Source organism: Caenorhabditis briggsae (assembly GCF_000004555.2).
Source record: "Caenorhabditis briggsae complete genome, chrII, whole genome shotgun sequence".
Lineage (NCBI taxonomy): Eukaryota > Metazoa > Nematoda > Chromadorea > Rhabditida > Rhabditidae > Caenorhabditis > Caenorhabditis briggsae.
In genome coordinates, this window is record NC_013486.2 from 13478702 (window position 1) to 13489527 (window position 10826).

Genomic DNA, 10826 nt, shown 5'->3' on the forward strand with positions numbered 1-10826 from the left:
TATAATACCAATGTCTATATTTTCTGTAAAACCATCCTTCAAATCAAATGTTTGTGATCTCTTTGTAACTTATTTAGTTTCTCAATAAATATGTATGTTATAAAAATTTTAAATCTCTCCAGATGTACACACATCTGTTCTCCATTCCATGACCGGTCCTTATAAGGACGGATAGTTATCTGCGATTCCAACAACGCACACACAAAACGGTTTGGATTTGGCAGAAGGCCAAGTGGTAATGGTACGCATCGCTCGCGAAGACAGTCAATCGATTGCCACGCAGTCATCCCTCACACATCCATTTATTCGTTGTACCTCTCGCTGTTCTCCTTTCGCCTTCTATTGCTCAGCAAATTGATTTTTGCAGGTCATCTTCTTGCAAACTGCACAACCCAAACCAATCAAAAAGTGAGTTTTTTTTGGATAGCACCATTTCAAAACAAATTTAATAATTCAATTTCAGTGGTCCGTCAAGAAAATGGAATTCAGGCCAGAACCGCAATTTTAAATGGGTTGAAAAATGCGTTGAACCAAGATGGTAATTTTTTATTCTAATTCATTCTCATAAACCTATTTTTCAGAAAACCAACCACCAGCTGAAAACCAAGAGCTCAAGGTTGCGCTGGAGTACGCTGCGGAGATGGAGAAGAGAGTCGAGGGGCTTGATGCGGTGATCAGGAACCAGGAGAGAATGTTCCAAGAGCTCGCGGAGAGTATGGAGAAAGTGAGAAGTGAGTTGTTATCATATACTTTTGGCTCATAATTCTCAGGGTACGTCGGGGGGGGGGGGATGAGCAATAGGGTACAAAGCAATTTAGAGGTCCAAAATAGACACATCGGGGGGGGGGGGGGGGGTGGTACGAGATTCGATTTTTCCAGGTAATTTGTGCACACAAATTGAGGATTTTGCACCACTAAATCAATTTGCAGCCATCGAATCATTTACCACAATTTTTTGTTACAAAAATCTAAATTTTCAGAAGCTAACGTGGCTCTCCGTCGGAAAAATGCTCGGTTGGAGGCTGAATTAAAGGCTGCCGTCAGCAACCAAGAAGATAAGGAGAATCTGTAAACTTATGATAATTTTCATGAACTGCATGGGTTTTTTCGATGATATATTTTGAAATAAAAATGCATTTTTCTCCATTTCTATGCGAAGCTAAAAATAGGACAGAATTTATATTGGAAATCAGAAAGTCTCGTTTTCCATCTTATTTCTGAGTCTGTGTACGTATTGGAAAACGAGAGAGAGAGAGAGAGAGAGACCTTTTCCTCTCCTTGTTCCTTCCCCCACCACCACAAGAGCAGATTCGCGGAAGGTCCGCTTTATGTGATGAGAAATCTCTTCCACGCGCGGTGTAGTCCACGAGGAGAACACTACTTCTCGAAATTTACTTTTATTACATTGCGATTTCAATGAAAATTTGCATGCTTTCCCTCAACAAAAATCATTTTTGAAGATATTTCGAACTAACTTGTGTTACCCTTCAGTTATTCTTTTTCTTGGAGTCTACTGAAACTTTTTCTTCAGCCTGGAGTTCCCAGAATGTCCAGCATCACCGATGAACCATCGTCCTCCAACTCCTCTCCCGTCGACGAAAGTAAGTTGATACTCAAGTTTCTCAAATCACATCTGATTTCAAAAAAATATTTAAATTTTAGTTCACCGGCTTAAGAAACTCATAATAGCGAAGGACGAGGAAATGAGAAACAAAACTCAAGCTTTCCGCCGGCTCCTGGCTGATGAAAGGATTCGGATTGCTCGTTTGTGAAGTTATGTTAAATTCTTCTTGATTTCAGTCTTCTTTTCAGTTGAAATGGGTGGCCAAAACGCCGTTCACAATTGTTTGATGGGTGAGATGACAGCAAAAAACCGTAAATTTTTCTGTCTCAATTTTGGGATCCAGAAATGCTCTTTTTTTTTAGGCACAATCACCGCTCTTCGTCGTCACAACGACGCTTTGGCCCAACGAGTCGATGGATTTAAGCAAATGTTTGAAGAGCAAGATGCACAATTTGCCAACTTACAGGTTCAGGTGGAGGCTGTTTGTGGTAAGCATTTTTTAACCAGGAAAATCTGAAATTTCCCAATGATTCTGGATTGTTGAAAACACTAAAAAAGAACGCCCCTCAAACCGTCAAGTTTCAGCCCAATTATCTTATTTCCTGAAAAATATATCAAAATGTTGTCAACTAATAAAATCTTGGTGACATTGTGATAAAGATTTTGTTAGTTGACTACTGTTTGATATATTTTACAGGAAATGAGATATACGGGTTTAAAGTTGATGATTCGGGAGGTGTAGTGTTACTGTATATCGAAACTTTAAGGTTAATTATCTGACTTTTTCGTTGTAGATATAAAGCATCTGTCAACTGAGAAAATTTGGTGACATTCAGACCAATATTCTATCAGTTGACAGATTTCAGATATTTCTCATTCTATGAGAGGAAAAATCTTTTTGACAATAACTGAAAACTAGAATTTTTCAGTTACTGTAAAATCTGTAACAGAAAAATTGGATTTTGTAAAATAATGTAATCTTGTCTACGCGCTCGAGAAACGCGTCAAGGGTACGTGCACCCGAAACGGGCAAAGAAAAAATGTAGACGCATACTTGGAGCTCATATCCAAAATGGGCAAAATGAAACTGTCATAACTTAAATGATAATAAAACTGTAACATAATAGAACTGGGAAAATAGAAGGACCTAATTTTAAAGCTGTTTCATACCGTGAAGCCTGTAATCGAAGCGCCCCAACCTCTCAACTTTGAGTCAATTTATCTCGGTTCCTGTCAAAGATATGAACAAGTTTCTAACTGATAAATTGCTGATCATAATGTCACAAATACTTTATTAGGTAACCCAGTTTTGATATCTTTCACAGGAACTGAGGTAATTGAGCTCAAACTTGATAGTACGGTGCGCTGCTCCGTAAAGCGTTTTTAGCTTCAGAATTTGTCTCTACATAAAAAATATCCATGAAAAAATTCCAGAGGAAAATGCGGCCCTTCGTAAGGAATTGGAGGTAATCAAAGAAGGTCAAGCAGCCGACCCGACGACAGTTTCAAAAAAGGACTAACTTTGAATTTTCCATGGTTTTTATATTTTTAATACAAAACACGGGATGTTTAACATGTAACCGGAAAGGTTTCGATGTATGTATATTTGATAATTCGTTTCGAAATAAATTTTATTTTCGTTTTCCTCCAGTGCTATTCTTTAGGACAGAATTTCTCAAAACTACCAAAATAACAAGACAGCGTAGCTCATACTCCACGATTCTCAATTAAAAGGTTTTAAGGAAGTGTTTGCCTTGGCCGACCTCATTATTTTGGTTATTATTCTTCTGGGATATGTAGGGCTTAGCGACCGTAGTGGTTTCTGGGTCACTGTGCGTAGTTTCGGAAGAAGGAGTTGGTCCACGACAACGTACCCTCGCCGGAGTCATGGTCGGCCGCGCACAGTGTTGGTCTTAATAAGTACGGGAGTGTACCAAAACAGTCAATAAAGAAACGGTCCCCGTTTTCGCCCGTTCATCTCATTTTTCTGTGTGAGTGTGTATTGGAAAATGGCGGTGCTATGTGTCCCTTTTCCTCTCTTCTCCTTTTTGCTGCCCATTTCATCATACCTTTTAAAGTTAAAAATGTCTGTTGGATGTTTTCCATTCAAATAAATCTAGATATTTGCCTATTTATACTGTTCAAGCTATCAAAAAGTTTCCGTAAACAGTGAATGACCCTTCCCCCTCTTATCGAACTTTTAACTTTGAGCTAATTTATTTCGCTTTCTGTCAAAGATATCAACAAGTAATCACTTGACAAAATGTTAACCATATTTTCAGAAATATTTTGTCAGTTGACCGCTTTTTGATATCTTTCACAAGAATGAGACATATGAGCTCAAAGTGAGACATATGAGCTCAAAGTGAACAGGTCGGCGCTTGCCGGCTGAGCAATGCCATCGGCTGCCGTCCTTTTAACTTTGAGTTAATTTAGTTCTTGTTAAACATAACAAGTTCTTGTTAAACATAACAAAAAGTAGTTGACTGACAAAACATTGCTCATTTTATAATAAACATTTTGTCAGTTGATCATTTTTAGACAGATATCACAGGAAAGGTGATATATGGGCTCAAAGTTAACATGTCAGCGCTGGCCGGCTGAGCCACGCTGTCAGCTGCCGACCTTTCAACTTTGAGCCGAGTTATTTTTGTTTCTGCAAAAGGTATCAAAAATTGGTAAATTAAGGAAATGTAGCTGATATTATATCAATATTATTATTAAACATTTTATTAGTTGACCACTTTTTGATCTCTTTTACACTAAAGAAGATATAGCGGCTCAAAGTGACCGTTAGGCTAGTTTATGAGGTTAGAAGGTGAAACCTTAATGAAGGGCGTCTTGCGGTCCGCCAAAACTGAGACATTCATTGTTATCGATCGCAGGTCCATTTAAATTCTGTGTATGTATTATGGGGATGCTCTGTGTCCTTCCTTCTCCTTGTTTCTTCTACGACCAACACACAAGCGCGGGGAAACCTCTTCCACGTGCGGTATAGTCCACGAGGAGAACACTTTTCTTCTGAATTCACACAGTTTACATTGTGATTCTGATGGAAACTTGAAAGATTTACTGAAAAAAATCAAAAGAAATCATTTCCTGAATCAACCTTTTTTCCACTCTTCAGTTTTTCGTTTTTTCCAGCTTTATAAAATCTTTTCCAGTTTCTTGAAATTATAATAAAAACAAAAAAATTGATTTCCTTCTTTCCAGACTCAGAATGTACAGCATCTCCGAGGAACCATCCTCCTCCTCAAACTCCGACGCCGAAAGTAAGTTTTTATTCAATATTCATAAAACTGCAAAAACACCTAAATTTCAGTTCAAAGACTCAAACAGATTATTGAGACCAAGAATGCGAAAATCAAAGAGATGAGAACTCAAATTCAAGATTTTGGCATGCATCTGATTGATGAAAAGATTAAGATTGCCGGTTTGTAAATTTATCTTCAATTTATTATTCATTTCAGTCACTTTTCAGTTGAATGTGGTGCCGAAAATGGAGTACACAATTATTTGGTGAACGAGGTGACAGTCAATTGCCGTAAGTTTTTTTTCCAAATTTTCTCGGATGTTTTCTAGTAACTTCTGGTTAGGTATTTATGGTGGTTCGGCTCCTGGACGGATATTAGCCAGCTTCTGGTCAAAACTTGCCCAATAACGGCTGTAGCGGTCTTATCCAAAATCTGACCACCATCCGACCAGAAGTTGCCGGCTACGTCTGATTTGGCTTTAAGAATTGCTCATTTTCAAGGCACAATCACCGCTCTTCGTCGTCACAACGACGCTTTGGCCCAACGAGTCGAAGGATTCGAGAAAATGTTTGAAGAGCAAGATGCACAATTTGCCAATTTGAAGAAGCAAGTGGAAGCTGTCTGTGGTAAGTATTTTTTGTTGGAAAAATCGAAAATTTCTAAATATTCCGAGTTAGATTTGATTGGGAAGTTTAAGCTCAGTTATCTCAATTTCTGTTAGAGATACAAAAAAACCTGTCAACTGAAAAGAGGTTGGTGGCATTATGAAAAACATATTATCTGTTGACAAAACTTTGATATAACTTAAAGAAACCGAGATAATAATCACATGGTATAGAATGCATTTTGTCTACGCGCCCGAGAAACGCGTCAAGGAGTACATGCGCCCAAAACGGGCAAAGGAAGACGCATACTTGGGGCGCGTAGCAGAAATGGGCAAAATGTTACATAAAACTGAACTGAACAGAACAAACTAAATAGAAAAAAAAACCTGTAATAGAAAGGCCCCTTAACTTCAAACTTGAGGCAAATTATCTCGATAGCTATTATAAAAAAAGTTGTCAACTAATAAATTGTCCATCATAATCACAAATATATGATCAGTTGAAAAATTGTTGATATCTCTCGTAGGGGCAGAGATAATTGAGCTCAAACTAGACATTATGGGGTGCCATTTTATTACATATTTCAAGATAAGCCGTCCCCAGAAACGTGTCACTCTTCCTATCAAAAACTTCTGAAGTTTCTTTCTAAGCAGTTTTCGAGCTTCAGAATATATCTGTAAACTTGGAAAACTTCCGAAAGCCCATAAGAAAGAAAATTTTCCAGAAGAAAATGCTGCCCTTCGTAAGGAATTGGATGAACTCAAAGAAAGTCAAGCAGCCGATCCAACGACAGTCTCAAAGAAGGATTAACTTGACGTTTCCATCGTTTTTTTGTGATGATTCGATTGTTTCACTTATCTCTTTTAAGAAAACGGGATAGTTTAATTTATACAATTTACTGAAATGTATTATTTGTATTTTCTCAATTTTTAATTTCTTAATTTATAATGTATGATTCCTGGATAAGACAAATGGCTGGTTTTAAATTTCCTAACTTTTAAAAAATTTCAGGATACTAACCGCGACGCGTTTCGCGTAGCGGTTTCTATGATTAATTGGGTTTGTTACGGAAAAGCAATTGTGCGGGAAAAACGGAGAAGAAGAACACATAAAAGAAGAAGAAGAAGAAGTAGTAGGGACGCATGCACTATCTGGTTGTGTCTATGTCTCTCGAAGAGAGAGAGTGAGAGATATGTTGTTGGCTGAAACATGGAAAATAAATCTGTCGCTTTTTCTCTTGTAAACGATATCCAATAATTTTTCTTTTATTATCCTACTAAATTCTAAATTTTCTGCCATGAATTTGTTCCCAGAATTCAGAGGAAAGTGCCGCAAGAATTGAGAAAGTGGGCATTAGTGATACTTTTAGATATTCGATGTGCGAGAAGAATTTTTGAAATTTATACGTTTTTTTCTTCCAAAGATAACGATCTTTTACATTTGGTTACTTCTAATAGAACGGCTTTTTCAAGGAGAGCTGTATGCTTTTTCACTGTTTCAAGGGTATTTCGCAATACCTTGAATTTGATTTTTTAAAGATTTGACAGTGTGAAATTCTCCATAAACTTTCAACTTTTTAGTAAAATAGGTCTTCAGTTTTTTCTCGAAAATTTAGTGAGCGGAAATTCGGTTTTTTAAATTCGAGTTTCATGGATTTTTAAGGATTCGAGTTCGCCAGATTTTCGAATTTCGGACTGGATTTTCTTATTTGAATTTTTTCGCTGGTTTGTTTGTAGAGATATTATCTTCTAAAAACTTGTAATTTGAAAATCTACCCGGTTTCCTTTTTTAATTACCGTAAAACCTGTAATAGAAGGGCACCCAGACTTGCAATTCTGAGCTAGTCAACTGATAAAATATATGTAATATCATGGTAAGCGATTTATCAGTTGACAACTTTTTGTATCCGTTGACAGGGGTAAGATAAATTGAATCAAATTTAAAAGGTCCCAAAAAAATTGTAATCCAAATGTCAAACCGGCCCCACACTGTCAAATTTGAGCTGAATTATCTCGGTTCTTATAGAAGATATTGAAAATTGGTAAACTAATAAAACATTGATGATATTATGACAAACATTTTGTCAGTTGACCACTTTTTGATATCTCTTATATTAACCGAGATTAATTGGCGCGAAGTTAAAAGTTACGGGCTCTCTTGAAAACTTCTAACTTGCTAAAACATCAATCCAAGAAATCAAGCGCCTTTTTTGAGTATCGTTCAGAACTTTCCAACCAAGATTTTTATCTTGGTTTTTCTTTCCTGAAAATTGTGTTTTTTCTTATTGGAATATAATTTTTTGCAGTTTTTAATTTTCCCATAAAACTGGTTCTCAAGCAAATTCTTTTTTTTCTTCAAATTTCATATATATTTTTCTTTCTCTCTTCTTCTTCTTCTTCTTTTTTATACTGTACCATTATATAGAAAACGAATCGGTCAGCGCCGATTGTAATCTTTCTCATTATTACACAATCCCCCCCCCCCCCCCCAATCGGTGTGTGCGCGTTTTGCCGAAGATTGCTAACCGATTAGGAGAAAGTGAAAACCGTACCTATATGTATTCTTTATAGTGTCCGGCGGCATATGCCGTCATAAAAAATATAACAGTTTAATTTTCATTTTGCTTTAGAATTTTGGGCTCTTTATGAAAAGGGGGGGGGGACATGAGAAAAGGGGGAGACCAAGCGGAAAAATGTGGACTAAGTTAAGATTTAGCAATATTTTCAAGTTTTTCGGATGTTTCTATGAAAATGTAGTATTTTGCGCTTGTTTCCATAAAAATACATCACTTTGAAAAATTTCAGTTTGGGTCGGTTTTTTGCATGAGCAAGACTATTTTTCCCATTATAACTGTGTAACACGGTGAATAATTCACGAATAGCGCACAACTGGTGATTGTTGACGCGTTTCTCGTGCATCGATAAAAAGCATACTTGTAATCCGGGCTTTTTCGAACCAACTCAATCAGGTATGATAGAGCTCTACGAGTACTACAAAACGATGTTATTAGGAATACTGTATCTTGTCTATGAACTTCATATATATTTTTCTATGAACAGAGTTACAGAGCAAAATGAGCAAAAAAAGCAAGCCCACCCCGGGCCTGCCGGGCCCTGCGAGAAAAGCCACTTTATGATCTGTAACTTTGTTCATAGATAAGATACAGTATTCCTAATAATACCGTTTTGTAGTACTCGTGGAGCTCTATCATATCTGATTGAGTTGGTTCGAAAACAATTATTCTGAAAGAAATTATGGCAGGGCCCGCGAAGGCCAGACAAAGGCCCGGATAATTCAAAAGAAATGAATTTGTTCGTGAACCGACATATTGATGGATTTGAGAGTCTATGCATCACTTTTTCTTTCAATTCTTTACTCCCTAGGTCATTCTACGCCAATCCAAGCCAAAAATTCCACGGCAAAAATATCACTCCGAATAAAGATATCACGCCGTTTGGTAGGAAATAGTCCGCCTCTTCAACTTTAAATTTCTCAAATATACAGTAGATCAAGTTGGATACGTTTGAAAATTTCCAGGTTTATTAAACAAAAACAGAGCTTCAATTTTGTAGTTGACAAGCTTTTTGTATCTCTTTTCGTTTTCAAGATTTGCGCCTTTAAAGATGAGGTGCATTAGTCAATGTTAGAGGAGAACTTTTTAGGATTAAAAAAAATGATCATATTCCACAATCCAGAAATCATACCACCCAACCTGTTAACCCCCAGACCTCATTATATTCCCTTCATCTTGATTGACGTTCTTGAACCCATAAATCAGGAGTGATTAGTTTTTTGAAGGACGAGAACACACCCTTTTATCTCTCTTCATCAGTTCCCCTTCATCTTTTTTACTATTTTCTCTCCTCCCGCTAAAATCAAAAACAGATTGTTCTCTCTTGAGGGGGTTTTCTTGTTGTTTAGACACAATTTGGGGAAGTTACCAAATCTTACATCGAACCGGTAACTTTAAGCTTGTATAATTCATTTCCTGTGAAAAATATGAAAAAGTGGTCCACTTTCAAATTGTCTATCACGATATTAGAAGTGTTTTATCAATTGATGAATTCTTGATATCTCTCACAAAAAATGAGATAAACGGGCTTAACGTTGACCGCTTGGGTGTTCTTCTATCAGAGAAAATATGAGTTGGTTGGTTCTCTTGGTTCAGTTGGTTCTCTCAAATTTTCCCTGCACAATTTTTCCCTTGAACTATGATCATCAAATTAGTATGTTTATGTTTTCTTCTGATCTGGTTTGTATTCTTGCTGCTCATCTAGATATGAACACTGTTATTATTCGAATACAAACATCAATGAGCAATTTCCGCAGATCTCCTTCAGATACTTTTCTTCGTCCTCTTTATAGTTATCACTTTTTCATTACTTCAACCTCGCCATATTCGCTCGAACGGAAGCACATCTTATACGTGTTCTTTGATCTTAATTATCTCGCTTCCTATAAGAGATATCAAAAAGTAATCAACTGATAAAATGTTTGGCATAATATCATCAACATTTCATCAGTTGACAGATTTTTGTTATCTCTCATAGGAAGCGAGATAATTGAGCTCAAAGTTTACTTATATGGAGGCTAGTATGCGATGTTTCTCTTCATCTCCGTACGAATTTTTTAACTTTTTGATTTTTTTTTGTAGCTGTAGACAGATACTTTTTGTCTCTGTTTTAGTTTATTATCTCAGTATTCGCTTTCGCCTACACGGAATTTTTTCAGGACGTTTTAAAAATGTATTTTCCCTCGCTTTTCGAATGAGTAGCGACTGAGCAGTTCAATTTATAGCTCCCGTCGATACTAACGCTAATTTTTACTAGAATTTATATTTACCAGCAAGCTGGTGCGCCTTCGGCGCGACTCAATCTAGTTTTTTACTGGTTCGTGGCTCCGCTCCTCAATCATTCTTAAACCGTCACGTTAATCTATATTCATTGTTTAAGCTTTCCAAGAGTCCCCCATCCTGACACCGGGACAGGCAGAAGCATGTAGCTCATTCTCTCTTTGCGCCAAATTTAGGCCTAACTTTTAACTTCAGCCATTTAATCTCTGTTTCTCCTAAAAATATAAAAAGAGTTATTAACAGACAAACAGTTTATCATAACATCACAAACATTTCATTAGTTGGCCCTACTTTTATGTCTTGCAAAGGAGCCTAGGAAAATTAGCTCAAACTTGTCGGTGCTCTGGTTTTACGGTAGCCACGGCGCTTGTGAGCCAGCGCATCTCATTTTTTCATATGGGGTTATTCATGTAGCGAAAATATGTATTGAAATGCATTTCCGAGCCCTTGAAATTCAATGCATGAGCGTCGCGAAATGTATTTCAAAGCATTTCGCGACATAACTGTAAATGCATTGAAATACATCGTGTGGCGGGATATTTTTTCTGGAA

The 10826-nt window shown here is 36.9% G+C and overlaps 3 protein-coding genes across 3 annotated transcripts in view; all 3 read left to right on the forward strand.

Annotated features, from left to right (window-relative positions):
• The window catches only part of CBG21376, a gene marked incomplete at both ends in the record, with an annotated part of 5641 nt that extends 4569 nt beyond the window's left edge, over positions 1–1072 (forward strand). Inside the window, 4 exons of the mRNA XM_002646912.1 lie at positions 368–408; positions 464–538; positions 582–731; positions 981–1072. Of these exons, the coding sequence (XP_002646958.1) occupies positions 368–408; positions 464–538; positions 582–731; positions 981–1072 (358 nt within the window). The remainder of the gene's footprint in view (positions 1–367; positions 409–463; positions 539–581; positions 732–980) is intronic.
• Positions 1073–1546: 474 nt separating this feature from the next.
• CBG21377 lies at positions 1547–3084 on the forward strand (the record flags this gene model as incomplete). The annotated part of the gene is made up of 3 exons (XM_002646913.1): positions 1547–1601; positions 1927–2052; positions 2999–3084. The coding sequence occupies 3 exons, from the start codon at positions 1547–1549 to the stop codon at positions 3082–3084; spliced, it is 267 nt and encodes an 88-aa protein (XP_002646959.1).
• A 1700-nt stretch (positions 3085–4784) lies between these two features.
• CBG21378 lies at positions 4785–6233 on the forward strand (the record flags this gene model as incomplete). The annotated part of the gene is made up of 5 exons (XM_002646914.1): positions 4785–4836; positions 4887–4997; positions 5046–5108; positions 5319–5444; positions 6148–6233. 5 exons carry the CDS (start codon positions 4785–4787, stop codon positions 6231–6233), a joined length of 438 nt encoding a protein of 145 aa, XP_002646960.1.
• Positions 6234–10826: the final 4593 nt, after the last annotated feature.